The sequence below is a fragment of the Plectropomus leopardus genome, chromosome 2 (genome assembly GCF_026936395.1).
Source record: "Plectropomus leopardus strain MGB_pleo_1.0 chromosome 2, ASM2693639v1, whole genome shotgun sequence".
NCBI lineage: Eukaryota > Metazoa > Chordata > Actinopteri > Perciformes > Serranidae > Plectropomus > Plectropomus leopardus.
In genome coordinates this window covers 30,564,629-30,587,923 of record NC_142177.1, presented here as the reverse complement: position 1 = coordinate 30,587,923, position 23,295 = coordinate 30,564,629, and the positions used below count along the sequence as shown (strand labels likewise).

At 38.7% G+C, this 23,295-nt stretch overlaps 2 protein-coding genes across 10 annotated transcripts in view; both read left to right on the top strand.

Moving 5' to 3' along the window:
* The window catches only part of wnk2 (WNK lysine deficient protein kinase 2), a 47,662-nt gene extending 43,976 nt beyond the window's left edge, over nucleotides 1–3,686 (top strand). For all 8 annotated transcript variants that reach the window (XM_088090659.1, XM_088090652.1, XM_042507879.2 and 5 more), the window contains one exon: nucleotides 495–3,686. In XM_088090659.1, coding sequence (XP_087946785.1) covers nucleotides 495–794 — 300 coding nt within the window. In that variant the 3' untranslated portion in view covers nucleotides 795–3,686. The remainder of the gene's footprint in view (nucleotides 1–494) is intronic.
* A 1,769-nt stretch (nucleotides 3,687–5,455) lies between these two features.
* LOC121958189 (inter-alpha-trypsin inhibitor heavy chain H3-like) lies at nucleotides 5,456–22,264 on the top strand. Of its 2 annotated transcripts, XM_088090611.1 has the most exons (23): nucleotides 5,456–5,612; nucleotides 7,178–7,338; nucleotides 7,440–7,544; nucleotides 7,874–8,036; nucleotides 8,130–8,240; nucleotides 8,756–8,884; nucleotides 9,026–9,142; nucleotides 9,343–9,511; nucleotides 9,593–9,703; nucleotides 9,805–9,986; nucleotides 10,825–11,004; nucleotides 11,084–11,205; nucleotides 12,722–12,984; nucleotides 14,848–14,868; nucleotides 15,785–15,799; nucleotides 17,847–17,864; nucleotides 17,994–18,014; nucleotides 18,801–18,866; nucleotides 19,316–19,423; nucleotides 20,607–20,775; nucleotides 21,536–21,681; nucleotides 21,852–21,936; nucleotides 22,032–22,264. In XM_088090611.1, exons 1-23 carry the CDS (start codon nucleotides 5,541–5,543, stop codon nucleotides 22,144–22,146), a joined length of 2,649 nt encoding a protein of 882 aa, XP_087946737.1. In that variant the 5' UTR covers nucleotides 5,456–5,540; the 3' UTR covers nucleotides 22,147–22,264. The 2 variants fall into 2 exon arrangements, with proteins under 2 accessions (XP_087946737.1, XP_087946747.1); XM_088090621.1 differs by lacking the exon at nucleotides 15,785–15,799.
* Nucleotides 22,265–23,295: the final 1,031 nt, after the last annotated feature.

Sequence of the window (23,295 nt, the reverse complement as noted above, 5' to 3'; positions counted from 1 at the left end):
TATGGTCAAGTACAACCTTTCATAACTTAAAATACAAATACCCCCAAAATAACCAAAATAAATGAATGAGGTACTTACTTTGAGTGTGAAAAGGTTAAAAAACCATGTACACCCAGACTATAAATACTGGGTAAGGGGAGGATGTGGAAGACAGAAAAGTGTGTTGTTACTTGGTTGATTAATTAGGTAGCTAGTTACTAATTACTTAGGTAAGTAGGTAGGTTTGTGGTTGGTTTGTAGTTACTTAGTTTAGTAAGTAGGTAGGTAGACAGGCAGGTCGGTAGGTAGGTAGAAACTTACTTAAAGTGTGAAAAGGTTAATAAACCACGCACACCCAGATGATAAATACTCTGTCAGTGGAGCACCTGGAAGACAGGCAAGTTTTGAGTATCTGACATGTTATGGGGTAGCAACTTTCCTACATAATTGACTGTATAAATGTAGTTAATCATTATTGTGAAGCTCAATATTTACCCATTCTCTACCCCTGTTAGGTATCATGGACAGCTCCAGGTCCAGAGGCCTGCCATCCTCCCCTGTCCTGGCCTGATAGCCCTGGGTCAACAGTGATGACCAGCCCCTCCACAAGGCCCCATCCCAGTAATCAGCTCCACTCTCCTGCTCCATTCAGGGCCTTGTCCTCTCCTCTTTCTGTAAGCCAGTGGCCTGGGCTGCTCTTCCCCCTTCCTTCAGGAGTCTTTGCCTTTCCTGCTGTGCCCTCAGCCCAGGATGCCCCCTGCCCCATTCCAGCTCCATCATATCAGCCGTCCGACCCCAAAGCCAGGACTCTCTAACCTGAGTAGCATTGTGTCTTCCAACTCCGTAACCAAAAAGAAATCTCATTATAGTTCTAGTCAATCTTATGTGCATATACTGTATATATTTAACCAGCATGTATTTAATCATGTGTACATACTCGTCTCCAGTCTTGAGTTTCATGTTATTTGTTTAATTTGCATCAACATACCTCATGTCCATATTATGGTACATAATCCTTGAGTGCAGTGTAATGGTAGTAGTACATTTAAAGATGTATAGTCAGTCCTATCAGGCTTAAAAGAGCAGATTTTTGTCATCGCTTCTAAAAGTACCTTACCAGTCATTGAATGTACATAATGTACTGTTCATTCATGGTACGTTTATATAAATAGTTTATGTTGCTCATATCACCTCTATATATAAGCTGCCGTGTGTATATATGAATTCTTGTTGGTCTGTACATAGCTCCCGTCTTTGTACAGTTAACATTAGATAATCCATTGGTCGGTGCTGCAGATATGTGTCTTATTGCAACACCTTATTAGCCACCATCATGTCGTCACTGTGAAGACTTGACATCCTGGTCACTAGGACCGGTTGCTTTACTCTGCTCTCTCAGTCCAAGGATAGGTTTCATTCATCATCGATGAAATGCTTCCAGCACAAGCGCTTGAAATATCCTTAAGAGATTTGAATGAACTTGAATTTTATCTTCAGGTGGAAAAACACCTGTGAGAGTGCCTTGAATTGCAGTTTCAGTTTTATGAAGAAAAGCATTTAGATTCAAAGGAGACACTAGATATTCTATATATGCTTTCACCTTCAAAGGTAAATTATGAGATTTGAATAATGAATGTGGATCGACACATATTTAATTTAGCAACGAAAATACAATTAAACACTATAATCGGGTCATGTTGCAGTTCATAAAATATCACAGATTGTAAGACAAAATCTTGGACACTGAAGTCATTTTCTTATGGGATTGCACCTGCACCACCGCCTGCATGAATACACTGATATTCTGAATGTGCACAGGTTGATGTGGTGAGATACGGGAGGACGTTATTCAGAGAAACTGGCATTGAAATCCTGCGACAAGGAGGGCTGACGGACTCAACAATCGAGTCAACATCATAATCATACCATACCTCTACTAATGCAGTCTGTAGCTTTACATATTGTTGCCTTTGTGGTTTTTAAGAGATTACTGTGTGGTTGGTTTGTTGTTTGATACACGTTGATGATATGATGATGTTAGAGGCACATGAAGAATGTGAATTATTGAGAAGCCACAACTGTTTGACATGTTATTTGTACAAAGCGTAGGTTTTCTAAATTACGTTAATTCAGTGCCGATCATTGAGATCATCTGGCTCATATTGCTAACTGTGTGTATTATGGCTGACTTAAATCAAAGATCTCCAACAAATATTACGCTATCATGCTATCAGTTGTTTCGATATTGCAGCCGCAAAAACAACACTTTCAGTACTCACATCTCTTGTGAAATCTTTATTAGCAAATTTCCCGCTGATGAATAGTTTGTTGAATACATCAAAGTTTTGACGTATTCTGGTTAAACAAAGCAGCTGCAAAAATCTTTGTAGTCAAGGAGTAAGTTGGGTGTAAAACCTCTTCCTAACAAACAGCGAGCGAACTCTGTCGGATGGAGTCTAAAAAAATTGTTCAGATATTCTACAAGTGATAATTTTCAGGGAGCTTATCGAGTCCTGATCGAACAACTTGATTTTACTCTGAAAATAGTTTGGAGGTGCACAAAGCTTCACAAAAATAGAGCCAGGACGCACAGTTCTTACTTGTTCGCATCGCATCCAGTTAGGAAGAGGTGTTCAGACAGGGTACAGGTCAAGCTCCAGAAATGCTGACACCTACATTTCCCACAATGCAACTCAGTTGCATTTTCAACATCATCAGGATTATTTATCAAATTTTGGAAAGCTCTTTCCAGAGCCACAGAGTACAGGATGTACTCCTTGTGATGAGTAAACTGAACTTTATGTATAGATTTAGAAGAGTGCTGCTTTAAAAAAAACTTCCATGTTTGCACAGTGTGTTAATAATCTGACTAAAATGGAAGGAGTCTCTGTCTGTCTTTCTGTCTGTCTATCTTCTCGATAACAGTTCATTGGATTAACTTAACGCACTTGGCAAGTTGCTGAGGACCCAAGTGTGGGCTCTTGAAATCTACAGGGCATATCAGTGCATAAACAGTGTAGAGTTGAAGTATTAAAGCCAATTTGACAAGTGGCCAAATGTGGGATTACAACCTCCAGGTTCGTCGCATGACACCATGGGGCCCAAAAAGACTTTTTTCCACAGACAAATACTGTGAAAGAGACATCTTTAAAAAAGTAGATACACTTTTTTGAACATAACAATGCCTGCGCAATGACACATTTCATTATCGAGATTTGATCCATAAGAAATCTAGAATTAAAAAATTTTATCCATGAATAAATTAGCAGAGTGCCAGAGGAAGTTGGCCCTCAGCTGCCATCAATCTCTTGTGTGCTTGCTGTACAGGCACCATAATACATAAGATGTGATCAACTTCATACTGTGGAAATCAAGCTGTATCAGCTTTATGCGCCACTGAGCAACTTTCATCAGTGAGAACAGTCACCCACCTCCAATAATGTAACCAGTTCTCTTAATATATCTATGTTATTAAGAGGCGATTCCAATTAACTGTTACACTGTTGAATGGCATGCTGGGTAGGATAGAGAAGGTATAATCCACCCTACTCTCCCTCTCAAGGCCAAGAGCCCTCCTTTGTTCTGAAGAACTGAATAAGCCTCAAAATTACAGCAAACAATTCAATTGGCCACTTCACAAGGACTGCAGCCAAATAAAATACTGACGCACATGATCCACTTTAATATTTAATAAGTAGCAAATGATTTGTTTGCATGTGAGGTGTGGCTCATTGAATTGTTTGATATCACATTTAACACATAAATTACAGAAGAAGCTGCCATCTCCTTTTTTTGCTTTCGGCCATAAAAGGTAAAAACTAAATAAAGACAATAACTGTAACCAGCTGAGGGCAGTTAAGTTCAATTTAAACTTACTCTACTTACTCCCAAAAAAAGCATCAAAGATAAGTTTACCTTCAGGGCTTTCAGTCAGAAAGCCTTTTCTGGAAGAAATATATTAATTTGAATCCAAAATATTATCTTTTTCCTAAAACTTACTGTCTTAAAGCCCTGAAGGTAAACTTAAAAACAAGACCAACATTCAGCTCATAATAGCTGTCAAGGTGCACTCACAAAACAGTCGTGTGTTGCCAGTCACACAATATTAGATTTCTATTAGTTTCCTATCACATTAATTAGCCTAGCTGCTAGCAGAGAGTAGCTTAACAATTTACATGTATTAGGCTATTTACACTTTTTATTATTCATAGTTGGTTTAAGTCACTACATCTCACGAAAGAACAGCCTGGTTGGATTTCCGCCTGCGTGCAAGTTTTTTCAGTCTAACATTGTAGAAACAGAGCAAGAAGTTAGCAGAGTGAGATGTCCGTCCATGTAAGTACGTCGTCTTTAATCCTCATAACGTCACTGTTTACATATTGCAGGTGCACTGTCATTTTACCTATATTCTGTCCGAAATCCAAAATGTTTTCAAACTGCTGACTTATTCTCGAGTAAACCGTGTTATCCTCATTGTCTGTCTCTTGGCTGCTTGCCATTATCTGCCTGCTGCTGTGACACAGACTTTCAAAACAAAGGATGATATGGGGATGATATGGATCAATATTTTTACTTCATTGATCATTGAATCGATACATTGACCAAGATCAATGGATTGTTACACCGGTACTTTTTGAATGAATGGTTTTCTTCCCGGAAAAAGCCTGGTCCCAAATAGCTAGCTGATAGCAAATATCACGTACACTCTAGCATTGTTCTGGGTTGCAGCTTTGTCATGGCAGGTGTATTGCTCAGGATGCAGGAACTGCAGTGCAGAGTGTGAAGTTGATCGAATGAGCGGTTCTCGAGCAAGCAGCAAGCAGCAATACCGGAGGCCAAGCAATCGGCCCATTCTGAACAGGCAGATTTCCACAGGCACTGCACTAGTTTGTCTTTAAAGCAGAAATTCTTCCATGATGACAAATAGATTATTTTTGTTTTTCCTGAGATCTCCTCTCTCGATGCAGTTATTTTCTTTGTGCTTCACATTCTGTATTTGATCTGTTTAATGCTTGCAATGAAAGCTGGGTATATGGCTACTTTTACCTGCTATATCACCTGTTTTCCTCTCCATCTCCTGACCTTGCCAGATCGGTACTTTCTCATAGAAGCTGTACATACTTGAAGACAGAAATAATAAATTCATTTTTGCTTGACACCATACAATAATAGTCACGTACTTATTTCTTTAAGAGTGCGTACTGAACATACAAAGCCAAATGGTCTCTGTGTATCTCTCTCACTTTACATTTTCAATCAAAAGTTTTATAAAAAGTTTTCACTGCAAGGCTGGAACCCAGATGTCAAAAGTAAATCTCAGACAAGCAGTTAAATTTCCAATAACTTTCTGCTTTTTCACCCAGTCATTTCTGTTGATTCCTGGCAGAAAAGTGGGGGGTGGGTGTTTTTTGTGCATGGGTGTGCAAGTGAGAAGGTTGTTTAAACAGGAGAGAGAAAGAGAAGTTTGCCCCTGAAAAACTGTGTACACAATAACTCGGTCACTGTCTGTTTGGGTTTAAAAGAGTTTCAGCTGCCTGACTGCCATCAGACAGCCACCCATCATGGAGAGAGCAGTGGTGCAAATCACCCTCTTTGGGCTGCTGCTGGCTTTGGTTACCTCACTGCCAAACAAGGTAAGATCACAAAACCTTAAAGACAGACAATCACACTGCAACAAAATTTAATCTATGAAATTTATCTATTTAGGTTAAGATAAAACTCCAGTAAACTGAATATTCTGGGGATGTTTTAGTTTCACTTAAGCAAAGCGGGGGTAAGAGGGGACGCATCACCCATCTTTATGTACAGTCTGTGCTGCAGTCTTAATATGATGACATCACAAATTTGAGTTTAAGCAATCAAGTTTTGGGGATTTTGGAGAGAGCTGTTCATGTTTACTAATATTTTTTGTCTGTCTTAAACCATAGGAACAATATATGAATTTGTATTAGTATTAGCAGTGTGCACGTAATTGTCATGTGAATTCAAAACACCACTAGTAAAGTATTCAGATCCTTTACTTTAGTAAAAGTACTAATAACACACTGTAAAAATATGCAAGTATCATGCAAGTATCATCAGCCAAATGTACTTCAAGTCTCAAAATGAGAAGTACTTACTGTGCAGTAAAATGGTTTTCGTCAGTGTTTCACATTTTATATGATGTTTCGAATTAATATTACTGCTGCATTGATGTGTATATTGTATAATATATGACGTCTATACATGTTTAAGGTTTTGCAAATTTTAACTCCTTTATTTACTGTTGGGTAGTTCTGGTCAATATATTAACATTATATTGATATTGTGATATAAGACTAGAAATCATGTTAGATTTTGGATATCGTTGTAAAGGCTGCTTTACAGTAATGTTTGTAATTTTCTGAACTTTCCAGACTGTCCTAGCTATTACTTAGTCATTATATCCACATTATTGATGATTACTGATAAAAATCTCGTGTAAATATTTTGTTAAAGCACCAATAGTCAACCCTACAATACTGTAATAATATTGTGATAGAAGGATTTGGTCGAAAATATCGTAACATTTGATTTTCTCCATATTGTCAAGCCTTACTGTTGAGTAGTTTTATCTATAGCAATGCAATTTTAAAAACATCTGTTTATAGCATGGTTGTCCTGCAAGAACCACATATCTCTTTAAAGTTTTCATGATGTCAAAAAAACAGTCCTGTTTTTAGCTTTGCAACAGTGCATTTTTCATCTGATGTAAAAGGGTTTGTTTAGTTAAAGAAGTAGGAGAATTTTCTGATGCATCATCCCTCAGTTGATCATGGACTTTCACATTCAAAACCAACAAAGTTGGAGACATGATTTTCACTGGACAGGAAGGGTATGAAGAATTGTACCTTGTAAAGTCACTAAAGCTCTTAGTCAAATGTAGTGGAGTAGAAAGTAAAATATTTGTTTCTGAGATGTAGTGGAATAGAAGTATAAAGATGCAGAAAAGGGGAATATTCAAATAAAGTTTTAAGTAAAATTTTTACTTAAGCACAGTGAATAAGAATAACCAGAATGGGGTGTTTCTGTATTTAGACCAATAAGATTTCACTAATGCCACCCACCAACGTTTAGTTTTTCACCATCATCTGATCTTTGGTCAGCTGGTCATCAGCCAGTGGGATCAACAAAGCTATTTATTTTATTGTGAAATGTGCCTCCCCCGCTATTTGTTCAGGATGACTGGGACATCTACAGCTTTCACATCAACTCCACAGCGAGCAGTCGTTATGCAACCACTGTCATCTCAAGCCGTGTGGCAAATCGTATGAACGAGTCAAAGGAAATAGAATTCCAAGTCCGCATTCCCAAGAACGCCTTCATCAGTAAATTCAGAATGTGTGTAAAGCAAAAATAAATATTTACAGGAATCTGCACTTAAATAATCATACAAATAAATCACGGAGTATGTTTAAAGACTTTTCCATAATGTTTTTTAGGTTTATAGATGGCCAAGTGTACGATGGCGTTGTGAAAGGTAAAGAGAAAGCTCAGGAGCAGTACACTGAGGCTGTGTCCCGTGGCCAAAGCGCTGGGATCGTCAGGTACAAGGAACAATGGATCAGTTCATCGCCAGGTCTTATTCAGATTGTTTTTGTGTCATATTTTGTAGAAGAGACGTGTGTGTCCTTCCGGAGAAGGGAGAAAATTTCTTACTTTTTTTCTTGCTTACTTCTGGTTACTTTAACAATGGCAGGTGTAACATCTTTCAAAATAAACAATCTGAAAAATTTAAAAAATCACTATTTAGTTGAACTACTCACATCTCATATCCGCAATAATGTCATAACCTGTGATAAGTCAGCATTGTTTCATTATAAGGAGTTACAGGTCAGAAGGGGAACCCCCTTTGCAGATAATTTTTTTGTTGCAGTTCTGTAGGGAGAACCCTCGAGGAATTTAAGACCTCTGTGAACGTGGCTGCTCACAAAAAGGTCACGTTTGAACTCACGTATGAGGAACTGCTGAAACGCAGGCTCGGCAAGTACGAGCTACAAATCCATGCTCGACCTATGCAGCCTGTCAAAGACTTCAAGGTGTGTCTTTCCTGTTGTTGTCTATTCGGTAAAACAATGCTGGGTGAAAACATCTTAGAAAATCTGTTTTACTGATTTTATTCTCAATGCCAGATTGATGTGCACCTTATTGAGGAGACGGGCATAAATTTCATTGAAATTAAAGGAGGACTAAGCACCGGCGCCCTGACTAATGCCATCACCATAACCCATGCAGACAAAGAGGTGCGGCATGCAGTGATTCAAAATTCTCTATTTAACTCCGCTGCTTTTTATTTTGGCCCAACTGTTTGATGATGGAGCCATAACATTACTGGACATACTGCATTCTGACTCATTGCTCATCCTTGTACACATTTCTTTGTCTCATAAATGTTAAGGGAAAAATTCTACATTTTGTCTCCATCTTCAAGTTGGCATTGAGTTCAAATAGTGACTGTTCTGTTTCATGCCCATAAAAATCACATAAAAAAGTCCTCTGGTGTATGGTAGGCGTAAGTATCAGTCATTTGTTTTTAGATATAGTATATATACATGCACTTTGCAACTGTTAACTTTCTGGTTTGATGTCAAGCTACATTTTGTTATACTCAGTAGTGCCCAACACTGTGAGAGACACTAAAGTTGAATATAATCAACTTTAACTAAAGACAGAGGACTCATCTTTTTAACCACTGAAACCTGTTCATCAACTTCCATGTCTATTATGAGACTGTAACATGATTCGTCCTGTTTTTTAGTCGTGGGTGTATTTCTACCCGACAGAGGATCAACAGAAAGTATGTCACAGCTGTGGAGAGCAAGGCATGAATGGAGATCTGGTTATTGTTTATGATGTCAACAGGGACACCTCACTGGGACACATCAAGGTACAGCAAGAGTTAATTTCCTGGAAGACTGTTGACTCTGAATGGTTTATTATCATTTAAAAAATACCGTACATACTTATATAGATATTTCAGAATATTTTGCAGTCTTAAAACTAAATCTTTTTTCTTTCTTCCCCAAAGACATCAGATGGGTACTTTGTTCATCACTTTGCTCCGTCTAGTCTTGCCCGCATACCAAAAAATGTCGTCTTCCTTATTGATAAAAGTGGCTCAATGCACGGCAAAAAAATACAGCAGGTACAGTATTGAAGAGTGTGAATGTGTGACAGATTGCCTCTGTAGCACTGAAGGCTAATCAGTTTCTGACAGTTAATTGTGTCTGTGATTCATTTTACAGATTTATTGAATGCACAATTTGAGAATATATGAAACAAATGTTAATACGTGGTTTGTTAGTTGGATAAAAGTTCTTATGTGCGAATGATGTTTTCACCCAGACACGAATAGCCTTAATCCACATCTTGAATGACCTGGCAGAGGAGGATTACTTTGGTCTAATCGTTTTTGAAGGCAACATTTTTCACTGGAAACGAGAACTTGTTCGGGCCAACAAGCAAAACCTGGAGACTGCCAAGACATTTGCGCAGGGTATTGAAGCTAGCGGAGGTGAGATTTTTAATAAATATTTGATAAAGGGAGAACATTTCAGTAAAGGCAGTGATGAAACATATTTTCATTTCATTTTAGGTACAAATATTAACGATGCCGTGTTGGAAGGAGCACGTATGCTGAATTCACATCCCAGAGAAGGTTCAGCATCTATTCTTATACTTCTCACCGATGGAGACCCGACATCAGGTTAGAATAAAACACACATCCACACAAACGTATGCACAAATTCTTTGAGAGATGAATGAAATGTAATTTGTGTTTCAACGTCATGTCTTGTGTCTTTGAAGGGGTTACAAACCTGGAAGTAATCCAGTCAAATGTCAGAGGGGCTATTGCAGACAAATTCCCACTCTACTGTCTTGGTTTTGGTTTCGATGTCTATTTTGAGTTTCTTGAAAAGATGTCGCTGCAGAACAACGGTGTGGCACGGCGGATTTATGAGGACTCTGACGCTGATTTACAACTGACGGTATTTGAAATCACTTTCTCGCATCATGAATACTGTTTACCAGAGGTGTGTTTCCATTGCAGGAACTCGGGGTAAAACCTAGGGGGTGGGAATATTTACAGGAACGGCCTCGTAGTTGGTCCTCTCAGCCTTTGTGTCTCCATTGCAGTGTAGGTCCCCGGTAGGACCCACTGAGTTCAGGAGTTGACGATATCACTCTACGACAGTTTCGATCATGACGTAATCACTTTTCTTCTTCTGTTTGGTTTTATGCCGCATTCATGTGATGTCAGAAGGTCGGAGTTTGCAGGTTGGGAAGTCATTCTCCTAACTTAGTTGTGTTCATGTGCTTTGAGGTTGTAAAGTGGGAGAAATTTGGAAGCTACAAAGAAGATGAGTTCCATTTTAATGCTTAGAGAGTTTAAATAAAAGGTTAGTAGCCTTTGCCATTTGTGAATTACTTTTAAAAAGTTTCTTACCATTGACCAAACATTGACTTTTGCTATGTGTATGCATTTATGACGTCAAGTCAACAAGTTGTGTTACAAAATTATCTCAGAGTTGCCGAGTAGTTTTTCTGACATGAGAGGCTGTTCATGTGAATTTTCCCAGGAAAGTCGTCAATCTTATTACTTGGACATCACATGAACGCAGCATTAAAAATTGCGCTTGTTTTTTTGACACCCACCCAGCAGGTACGTGTTTTGACCCTGTATAAGTTCTTGAAAATTGTCCATAGTTCCTGCGATGGAAACGGGCCTCGTGTGTGTGATTTGCTTCATTTACACAGATGAAATAGATCACGGTTGGCTGTGGTGAGACTAAACATTAATGCAGTGTCCATACTGTACGTCAACAGGGTTTCTATGAAGAGGTGGCCACTCCTCTGTTGACAGATGTGACAATGATCTACAATGGCGGGACCAATCTAACCAAGACTAACTTCAGCCAGTATTATAACGGCTCTGAGATCGTGGTGGCTGGTCAGATCACGGACAACGACATTGAAAGCTTCACCCCACAAGTTTTGGCCATTTCGGTAAAGATCACTCCACATCACATGTTATGTTCTGAAATGTTTGTGTTTTTACTGACATTATTCGTGTTACCTGTGACAGAGGAATAGAAAATTGACGTTTTCTGAAACAAACACCACTGTGAAGTCAACTGGCACTGTGTCTGACAGACGCATCCAAAGAATTTGGGCCTACCTAACAGTCAAACAGCTTCTGGAGAAAGAGTGAGTGTGATATCAATCATCTTTTCTCTTTGTTGTTGTTTTTAATCAATTATTCAGCGAGGGGCTGCAGCCATCATATTTGTATCAGTTGTTGAATCTATAAAATGTAATGAAAAAGAAAAATGAAAATATCAGTAAAGGCCCATAGCAATTTCCCAAAGTGATGTCTTTAGTTTACATGTTTTGTCTGACAAACAGACCAAAACCCCAAAGGTTTTAAGACACAATACAGTAAAACACAGCAAGTCATCACAATTTAGACACTTAAACTTTCAAAATCCCATTTGCAAAGGGAGACAGCAAAGACAAAAGCTAACAGCTAACAACCTACACGTGGGAAACGGCAAGTTTTTATGAGGATTTGGATCTGGAAATAAGGCATATCTGCTCCATCTTTGAATTGTTGCAAAGATCTCTACGACTACAACAGCTTATGAATGCACCTTGGAAAAGCCCAGACTCTGTCTTGCAGAACCTTAACGCCCATGTCTGTTGGAGTTGATTTGTTACATCTTTTTACCGTGGTCATGGTATGTGCCAGCCCTAGTGACTTCACCAGTTTACAGATCTGTTCCACTTCAAACAAGCGTGAAATTATTGTAACAATTGCTCTGCAAGAGACACATACTGCGAGCAGATCATCCGTGGTTTCAACAGGTCCAGTGAGCTCCTTCAAAGATTAAGTATACTGTAGGCTTCAATGGTCATTTTGCGGTTGAGTAATTTCTTTAAATGAATTAATCGGTTGCTATACCAATGTAGTTACTGTTGCTAAACCTTTCAAGCATTCTATTGTGACAGGACCCATACTACATAGCCTATGGGGATGCCGTAGACTTATTTCTGATGTCAAATTTGCACCTTGTCCAAGGAAACAACCCACCGTTGAGCAGCCTGGTCTTGAAACTAACAACTCCCTTTCCCACAGTGTGTATTTCAGCTCAAGAGCAGTAAAGTTCAGCGTTTCATATGCTGTTGTTTGTAGTAGTCTCTGGACTGGAAGTCTAGATGAAACAACTTTGTTTCCCAGCAACTGAAAGACGCCTTCAAAGAGTGTACACTACCACTTTCTTGCTCTTCCAGTCAAGATAGCAAGAGTGTCAACGTAACCAGATACTCACTTAACTAAACTACCATTTCAGCAGCATGCTGCGTCTCCTCTCCTTCTGCCCGTCCCACACCGACTGCATGGCAAAAGAGAGAGGAGGAGAGACTCCGTACTGATGCCCAACTAATTTCATATGACTATGGTTAGCCAAGCCACCGTAGCCATTCCAACTAATCCACAACCAAACTTTACAGCCAACTAACCAAATAAAACAAACACAAACAAGGCAAACTTATGACATATTATTTGTCATTCACCATATAGGTACCTTGAATGAATTACAGTTGTTATCATCATAGCGTAAGCTGTTCACCGGCATAGATTTGATTGGTGCAGATGTTGGGGTATTCTCTCTCGATAATCTCCCTCCGAATAAATGGCGGTGTATTTACACAATTTGTGACACAGGCTGCTGTTATCTGGACCTGAGAAGGAGAACGTGAAGAAAGAGGCCTTGGAGCTGTCACTGAAGTATGGCTTTGTGACCCCACTCACATCTATGGTGGTCACCAAGCCCCAGGGGGAGAGCACAGATGTGCTCAATAAACCCAAGGAAGGTGAAACACAGACGGCACAATTACTTCCTGGACAACATCCTCCCATGCTGTATCATCAAGCTATAGGAAAAGCCGATGCGACACAATTCCGAGGCGGACACATCAGTTTTACGCGTAAGCATCACAAATGTGAAAAAAAATTAACACTATGCACAGTCAAATGTCAACATTTCTCTCTCATCACGGCAGTTCATATCCAGGTAAGACACAACATCATTTTATAACCTATAGTGTAATCAAATCAGCGTTGCCAAATTGGAAATTGGAAAACTCTGGTATTAGAGGCTCAAAATGATTGTATTTTGAGAAAAAAAATTATCGTACGCCAGTCACAATCACAAGAACAAATAGGTTAAATTCATAACTTTGGTAAACAAGTATTTAAATGACATTTTGACACATCTACAAATCTACCCATACCCACTACCTTAGAGAGAAGCTCTTTCCCAGTCTGCACGGCCCAAAGCGTACATCAATGTTTTTTCATCCAGCAGGCGTGTTTACGAAAACAAACGACAGCAGTGCGTGCTCAACAAACATGACCAAACATGACCAAATGTTGGCTGCAAGGAGATCATGTGAAAAGTGATGCTAATACACAAATATGGGAGCCAGGAAGTTAGTTAAAATAAGACGCACAAACTAAACTAAGTGCTTATTGTAAGTGTCACAATGGTCACATTATCGTACATCTGGCAGCACTGAATCACAATCCACAAATACAGTTAATGTATTTACAGATGGGCAAAAATCCCATCATAAACTTTAAGCACATTGAAATGCAAGTGGATTGAGCAGACACTAGACTTCCATGTCCTCCTCTTGACTCAGTTTTCCAGCTTTAGCAAATCTAGCCTGTGCCAGGAGACTTTTGCCAATCACAAGACATTTCAAGAAGAGGGCGTTCCCCCAGGGGTGTGGCAAAGAGTTGATATTTGACGACCTAAGAATAAGAAAAAGCTGGTGAACCAGACAGCCCCACCTTCCAGCCAAATCAGCAAACTTTCTGTTGCTGCTGTTATACATTTTAGACCTGGCACCAGCCTGCTGTGATCTCTGACACCTGAATTCCAGCTGCTACAGCCACCAACCTAAGGTCGGTCTACAGAGTTGCTGCCCACTTCCCTCTCAGTGAAGTAGCACACAGCGATGGGAAGTGAGGCTGAGGCACTGTGGGATGGCCAGCTACTTCTTGTCTCTTAGTGGTCTAATGAACAGAGAGAGCAGTGCAAGGAGGGGCTGTCTGAAAGCATTGTACGTAACTTTACAAAGAAATACAATTAAATAAATCAATGTATTGGAAACACCAGGTTACTGTATGAAATGCGTGCATATCATGAGCTGTATAAAAAATTCGACGTTGCTACCGTGACGTCACCAATTGGTTTGTGGACCGGGGTTTTGAACCCATAAGCTCAACATTTCGGCAGTCACAGAGGTTGCAGCTTGGTGCATATGCCTGTGGTCGTCTGGTGGGAGGGGCTTAAGACCAAGAGGAGATCTGCAGGATAAGGGTGTGTTTTCAAATTCTGCTTTTTTTTTTAATTTCGTTTTGGTTTTTTGCCTCCTCCAGATTTCTGCCTATCCCTGCTTTCATAAGAACTAGAGAGTGCCTGTCTACAATTTCTGCGCAGGATTTGTGTTGAAAAATCTAATTATTAGTGTGCGTGTAGAACCAGACATAAATATTTATATTCAAAATAATAATGATGAATTCACAATAATAAAACTGTTTAATAAATGGTATGATAGATTCGTTTATTTTTAATTTACAGTTTGAAGTTAATTTGAAAATGAATGTCTAATACTTAAGTGTCGTGCAACAAAAGCAGACCGTTAATAGAGATAACTAATGGCCCTGAATATGAAAACACTGATGTGACATACATTTTTTCACCAGCACAAGCTATTTTGTTAACATCATGAGTATTTTAAAGTAAATATTTTTTTTTGTCATTTTCTCTTTCTTTTAAACAGAACAAAGTCGTGTAATACAAGGTAAGATATGGGTTCACAGCTGAACTGTTCTATATTTATAGTAAAAGCTGAGGGTGGAGTAGGGTGCAGGTTGATCCACAGAGTTAATTAACAACTGTATAGTAATTTTATGTTGTCATCTTGCACCGATCTGGCATGATAGATACATGCTTGATTATTCAATAATATTTTGTATTTTTCATAAATAGTCATCAGAATACTGCATATATACAGCATGCATTCTCTCTGATGAGTCAATCTTCACAGACCGTTGCATTATTTCTTTAAAAATTGAGGATGGAGTAGCATGCAAGGTTAATCTACAATGTCAGATAACTTTTTTGTATTTCATGTTAACTTTTCATCTTCTTTTCCTCTTTAACCAGGTAGACCAGGTAAGACAAACTCTAGGTGCATAAGTACTTTGCACCATTCTGACATGACAGAGAAAATAAATCAATGTCTGTATTTAAATTATATGTTATCATTTTTTCCCTTTGAACAGGACTCGCTGGTAGGATGGGTAAGATAAACTGTATGCTCATAAGTACACATCTGCACTGTTTTGACTTGACAAATACACGACTGATGAATTGGTAACACAATGCACATTATAAATAGTCAACAGTACAAGTAATATTTTATTACTTTCTCTATTTCTTTTTCTTTTCCCCTGTGACAGGACTACCAGGTAAGACAAACCATAGGTGCATAAGTACTTTGCACCATTCTGACATTACAGATACACTAATGATTAATTAATAATATGTATTTCATACATGGCATACATTCTCTCTCATTAGTGAATCCTCACAGAACATAGCATTATTTGTATTAGAAATTGAGATTAAAGCAGGGTGCAAGTTAATCTAAAAAAAATGTAATTTAACAACTGTATTGTAATTTCATGTTATCATCTTTTTTAACCTTTTAACAGGCCCCCCTGGTCACGGTATGTGTAAGACAAACTATAATTCCATAAATACACATCTGCACCGTTCTGACATGTCAGATACATAATTGATTAATTGATAACGTAATTGATGTTTAAGTGTTGCAGAATGCATGAATTCATATTAGAAATGAATGTTTAAAATTAAATAACAGAACTGAAATCCAACTTGGGGCACCACCCATCCTAAAGGGAAAAAAATTTAATTTTTGAATTTTGTCTAAAATTCTAAAGGTTTCTACTGAGTTTTTGAACTTGTCAATACATAAATTAATGTATGTAAAGTAATGTAAGGTGAATGGATGAATAATGAACTGAGAATGATTCCCCCGTTAAATGAATTAATGCACACTAGCAGCTGGAAGATTACTGGAAGGTAAAAGTCCTGATGCAAGACTCTTACCCCGATTTAACATTTCCTAACAACTCTTAAGACAGAGCATCAATTCATATCACAGGAAAGGTAAAGTTTCACCTACTCGGATGGATGGTCCGAGGAGGAACTGCGCTGTAGGGGAGAGTGAGAAAGAAGTTGTTTCGTCAGCCCTCGCATAACTTGGCCTTGGAACTCGTCTCATTTATCTATCTGCACAGCTCAGTGTCATCTCTAGCGAAAGATCTGGAAGCAGTTGTTTGTATTTCTCTGAACCAATCAAAACGTCTTGGGCGGGGCTATGCATGGGATGCAGCGTAGGGGCCTTGCAAAATGGTAGCATGGAGTTGGCAAAGGGGGAGGAGACTGGCAGCTGAAATACTGACCAAAAGGCAATCTGCCTCTTCTCCAAAGAAAGCCATAAGGAGCGAGGCAGAGGGACGTTAAGGTGGTCAGCTAGCCTATTCTTGTCTTTTTGTGGGCTGATAAACGGCGAGTGAGCAGGGCAAGGAGGGGCTGAGTGATGTGCTGTGTGCAGCTGTACAACAAGATATTGTATTAAAAACACTGGGTTACTGTAGGAAGCACGTGCATCTGCACGTGGTTGTCTGATGGGAGGGGCTGAGGACAGAGAGGAGAGCTCCTTCAGATTTCTGTCTTCTCCAGCTTTAATAAGAACTAGAAAGTCCCTGTCTACAGTTTAGGGGCAGAACTTGTGTTGTAAGTGTGGAGCATAAAAATTTAGGTTTGAAAAAGTCACAATAAACCTACTTGATAAACATAATACTAATTTAATTAGTTTTAAATAACCCAGTTTTCAATTAAATCGTTTGTTCAGTTAATGTAAACATACATTTATAATACTTATGTGTCTTGCAACAATAGCAGACTATTGGTAGAAATTGATTATGGCCCTGGATATTAAAACACTTACATGACATACAATTTTCCATCAATACAAGTTAATTTTACATCATGAGTCTTGTAAAGTGAATAAATAACTGTGAATTTCTTATCATCATCTTTTTCTTTTTAACAGCACTACCTTCTACGTCAGGCAAGACATAGGTCATCTGTATGTGTCACCATAGGACATCTGTACATTTGTATATTTATTTTAAGGACTGAGGGTGGAGTAGAGTGTAAATTAATCTGCACTGTTCTGACATGTCAAGATACAAGATAGATGAGTTAGTGATACAGTATATCTTTAAAAATAGTCGACAGAATATAGCATACAAAGAACATACATTTTTTTCAGGTGGGTGAAAGTTTACTTTATAGAGAAATGCTATGCAAAAACACAATATTAAAGTGGTTATTTATGTGTAGTGCAAATACTTCGATTAATGTTTAAGTCTTGTAGAATACCTCCTTCCAATCGGAAATGAAAGTTTAATATTAAATTACACTATTTAACTTTCATTAAATCCTTCTAGGCTCACTAACCTTCAAATAGGGAAGATTGACAGCCATCATAAAGATTACTACTTAGTTCATGAGCTTGCAAAAAGTGACCATAATACTTCAACAGCAGAAAACAGCTGATAAAAATGAATAATGGTCCTGGATATGAATACATATGGCATACATTTTTTCACCAATACAAGTAATTGGTCAACATCATGAGTGTCTTAAAGTGAAAAAATAACTTTTTCTTTTTCTTTTTAACAGCAATAATTCCTATAATAGGTAAGACATGGGTTCACATCTGAACTGTTTATTTATTTTGAGGGTGAGGGGGGTGTGAAGTGCAAGTTAATCTACAGAGGAAATTAACAACTGTACAATAATTTTATGTTATCATCTTTTTCCTTTAAGGCTCATACGGTGGGGTGGCAGGTAAGAGAAACTGTTGGTGCATAAGTTCACATCTGCACTGTTCCTACATGACAGATAAATGATTGATTATTAAACAATGTCATCATAATACAGCATGCACTCTCTCTGATGAGTTAATCTTTCCAGAATGTTGCATTATTTTTATCAGAAATTGAGGGTGGAGTAGGGTGCAAGTTAATCTACAAAGTCAGTTAACCAGTTTGTATGTTAATGTTCACTTTTCCTCTTCTTTTCCCTTTTAACAGTAATGCCAGGTAAGACAAACTATAGGTACACTAGTGAGCACAACTTTAAACATATACAGCAGGAAAATGCAAAATACACATTAATGCAATGGGAATATTCAGATATAACGGGAAAACACTGGCAGGAAACATTTGGCTGCACAATGACTACTTTTACATTTAGTACTTAAAGGGGGATAGGTTGAGATTTTTGAAGTGGGACTGTATGAAATACTTATGTATAGTCAGTGTATTACATAAAGTAGCCAGCGGTTGGCACGCTCCTGGTTTGCAGAAACAGACAGGGCGCACCCCTGAGCTCAGCATTACTTATATACAGAGGGGTTATCAAAACGTATTTTAGCCACTTTAAAGCCTACATAAAATAAATTAAAAAAACTAAATCAATATCAGTCTAAGTCAATGCTATATTTAGAGTATTTTCACCGCTTTACCTTACAGTCACATGGCCATCAGTGGGATGAATACAATATCCTTGAAAGCTTTTTAATACTCGTGTATCACTGGCTTTGGGTGAATGTATTTATACTTGTTTTGCCAGATTTGCCGGTCTTGATCCCTGCCTTAGACATCATGACATCAAATGTTCCAGTACAAGCAACACATGGTAGAGTATCTCATAGATGTTTTTCTTTGCTTTAACCTTGTAAATGAAGCCTAAATCTCATATGATACATGTTCACTGATCACCATCGCATGGAAGCCAGAATTTTTCAGGTCTACCTGCTGCAGCAAGCACAATGAGGTTAGGGTTGGGGGAATGCTGTAATTCTCATTTTATACTTTATTAATTATTTAAGTGAACCGTGTGCTCCAGTATGTCCTTGGGGTGCAATCCTTTTGAAGTGGTCCATTTAATTGTTCGCTGTAATTATTTGCTGTCATTCGTCCATTCAGTGAGCACCGACCTCAGGCTGAAGCGCAACAGATTCCTTTAACTCCCATGCTATCGATCATTTTACATGGTTAAATTGGAATTGGGAGTAAAAATGATTTTCAACAAGTGACGAGTGACAAGTGTTTCCTTCTGCTGCGTGACTTTGTGTTCCTCTGTAGCTCCTGTTTCCCACAGGTTTTTGATAAAAACTGAGAGCCAGTCTCTTCCTCTGTGCTTTGATGTCACTGGAGGCCTTCGCCTTAAACTATTTCATGATCCTGACAGAGGTCAGTAATGTTCCTCTCTGTGCCGTCACTATTTTCCTTAAATTCCTTTAAACAGCCTCGTCAATAAACTCCTATTATTTTGTCTTTTGTTCTCCATATGTAATAGAAAATGTTTTTTTTCTTTTTTATCCTCCTTGAGTCAGTTATACACCGTGTATCAACCCATAATTATTTTCCCAGTTTGCAGTTGTAGAAAGCAGTGTAAAGCAGAGTAAAAGAGCAGAGTAGAGTAGCAGTAGCTGATGAGGAGTGTGTAACTGAAGTAGATAGGTAGTTTACAGAGGAGGAAGTTAGCTTATACTCCTTTATACTCCAATGGCTTTTTGGCTATAGTTGGGTATACCCAGTACAACTGTATATACCCTCCCCTACACCACTGGTGGAAAGTTACTTATTAATGCCGAACGTACAATTTGCTGATAGTACCTAAAGTAACAGCATGTAGAATTTAGGGTGATAAAGTGGTATCCAGTGGTGAGGATTGTAGATCACAACCACTAAAAAATCAGCGTTTCCCCTATGCTGTCTGGCACATCTCAGATCATTCACTAGCTCAGCACTTTCTTATGTGTATTTTCTCTGATAACTTATAAAGAAAGACATTCAGAGGAGTTTTACAGTGAGCAGAATTATCCCAGAGGTCTCTTTTTCTCCAAAACAAACAGACCCAGCGATTTAAACTGGTGAAAACACTGAATAAATAAGTTTCACATAAAAAAAATAAACAAACAAAAAAACAGTTTTTCTGATGCTTTCTGGGCTGCAAACTACGCTGACAAATGCAAAAACAGGAATGGCCATATGTGGAGCCAGTGTTTGGTTTGTAAATTGTGGGCTACTGTAGAAACATGGCGGTGCAACATGACGATCTCCATAGATAAGGTCCAGCTCCTTATATAGATATAAACAGCTGATTCTAAGGGTCGGAAAAAATGATGATTTTTATTTTGAGGAGATTACACACTAAAGAAAATATACTTACTATATTACATTCCATTTCTGCTTATATAACCCCCAAATCCTTCACACTGGACCTTTAAGAGGGATTTTGAATAAAGGACTTTCCCTTATAATGGTGCTCTTTTCTACGTTTTTGTAATGATACTTTCACTGAAGTGTAGCATCTTTGTACTTGAGCTGTATAAATATGGTGTTAAGTTGCATTTGATCTCTTTTGCATCAGAGCTGACTGTGAATGGCGAGCTTGATTCAGTAGCATATGGGGGCTTCAGAAAGATTGCCATCCACGTCAAGACAGACCTGTATGTTGAGATTGACACCAGTGGAATCACTGTACGAGAGGGACAGACTCTGATACGATACAGTGGACAGGACCTCGTCTTGGCTGGAAGGTAACTGTTAGCATTTCATGTCATGATACTCAGTGATGTGCACAGACTCTGTGAGATGCAGAAATTAAAATGCACACCGTGTGCAAGTAAGGTTTTCATGTGGGGCCTGAGGTCACAGAGAGACAGAGGGGATGTAATTCACTTTCATGTGCATAAAGTCCGTATAAACCTACTGCCAGAAACAACCCATCTTAGCTTACATCGCTGTTTTACAGGGAGGCAATGACACATAACGTATTACTTTTTTGTTTTAGCAAGTTAAGTTTCTCATCAATTTTGCAATACCAGGCATTAGCTATTTTGTTATCACACGACCCTGTTTCTTTTGTTGCCATTATTGCATATTTAGCCCCTTTCCCACTGTGCCAAAAAATAGTAACACCCACTAACATCTGACTTTTGTATGTATTGGGAAAGGTTACAATCAATATTCACGCGTGGGATAAATAACTAATTATTAGCCTCAATGGCAGTAATCTAGTAATGTAACACTGCTGGTAGGTGGATTTTGTTACCTTTGGACGGAGCCAAGCTAGCTGTTTCCCCGTGTTTCCAGTATTTGTACTAAGCTAAGGGAACCAGCTGCTGGCTGTAGCTTCATGTTTACCTGCAAACATGAGAACTGTATCAATCCTTCCTCTTTCTCTCAACTCTCTGCAAGGCAAAGAATCAGCACATTTCCTTAAATGCCAAACTTGTCCTTTAAAAAAAATGCAAATGAATCCATAGGAAAGTTATAACAAGCTGCATATTTTTCTAGATTGACAATGACTAGGCGGGGGTCGGAAATAGATGTTGAGACTGGAGGCACACGCATAGTCATCTTAATTCACATGAAGGATGGTCAAGAATTCTTGTGGCCAGTTTTAAGACAGCAGCCATCGGACACCAGTGAAGGAATTTTAGGTGGGTGAAAAGAAATATTTCCATGATTTTACAATACATTTAATCAATGTTTGCACTCTGGTGGTTGATGGAAAAATAATTAATTGAAAGAGACGAATAGTTTTTGCTTTGTCACTTCCTTGCCAGCTTTGCAATGTCATTGCTTGATTGTTTTTCCTCTGTTTGTCCAGCTCTAAAGCCAGCAGTTTATGAGGAGGTGCAACAAAGCCCCTTAACCAAAGTTAAGATACAAGACCAGGAGACTGATGTTACCAGGTGCATATTAGTTGGTGTAAAATATAAAGCAGTTTTATGATTATTAGTATTACTCGACACAAAGATATATGACTGCTTTTGTCTTTCTTTTGTAGGTCCAATGCTGTTGACTACAGTATTGTCTCTCATCCGACACTGGATTGCTGGCTCATGTCTGCTGAGTCTGCCCTGCAGAGACGCCTGGATGATTTCACTGTTACACAACTTTAACTGGAAACTATGATGAATCATTTGCAAAGATTTCATTCAAAAGAAAAATAAAGCCAACACTGATTCATTACGGAAAAAGACTTTCCACCAGTTACTAGAATAAACAAATCAAATCCCAGACTCAGACTGTCTTTCATAAACTTCCTCCATATAACACTAACCTATGGTCAAGCACTACATACTTCATTGATCCCCTGGGGAAATTATTATTTCATAATTTGTTGTCATTTTCTTCATTTTAACACACACAAACACACATTTATCAATAGCCTCATTTACACTGCCTATTCAAAGCGTGTTGCCGGCTTATTCTGTCTCGCCGTTCTGCATAAAAGGTGCAGTTGTGCAATGGGGGGACAGAGCTGCCTCATCTTTAATAACTCGAAATAACAGCGCAGAAACTGTGCTCAAATGTGTGTGGAGATATGTCTGCCTCAGTGGCTATGCAGCCTACACACCACCAGGCGGCGATGCCACCAATGGATTTAAAGAGCAATTTGCAGGTTACTGGTGGTGCGTCTGAGCTGCTGTAATAGAGAATGTGAAGGTATGTCAGGCTTATGGAGAGAGGGGCTAAATCGTGTAAACACTCTATTATCTCTATTACCAAAGTGTTCAGTTTGTGAGTGGAGGTAATACATTAGTCTGTTATCCAGACTAGGGCTGCCTGGTCATATGGATTTTTGTTGTTTGTGAATAATCAAAATACTGGTTGATAACTGAAGCAGACTTAGGTATCACAGTGCAATCCTCACAAGATGGCGCCACCGTCCACTGTTTTTCCTGAAGATTTAAATCCCATTTCACCATTTTACATCTTGACTTGAATTATTCGCCGCAGTCTGCCCATGACCTTGGCTGTGGCAGCAGCAGAGCAGATGGTGATGGAGGAGGTGGGGATGAACTCAATGTTGGCAGTTTCAAAGTGCACAATCGTCTTTGACAGGTTGAATGTCTTCTACCACACTAAGTACATCATCCGCTCTGCTTTTATGATAAGAGCGGGATGCGTTCTTCCAGAAATCCACAACCATCTCCACTATCTTAGGAGCTTTGAACTCCAGGTTGTTCTGATCGCACCAGGTCACCAGATGGTAAATCTCCAACATGTAGGCAGACTCATCCCCACCAGAAAAATGAGTCCAATGA

What these genes read in the sequence shown, in the direction of transcription:
- LOC121958189 (XM_088090611.1), top strand. Translation starts at nt 5,541, where the DNA reads ATGGAGAGAGCAGTGGTGCAAATCACCCTCTTTGGGCTGCTGCTGGCT. An exon ending in GACCTCGTCTTGGCTGGAAG is followed by an intron (nt 20,776 to 21,535) that starts GTAACTGTTAGC and finishes ATATTTTTCTAG; the next exon opens with ATTGACAATGACTAGGCGGG. An exon ending in CAGGAGACTGATGTTACCAG is followed by an intron (nt 21,937 to 22,031) that starts GTGCATATTAGT and finishes TTTCTTTTGTAG; the next exon opens with GTCCAATGCTGTTGACTACA.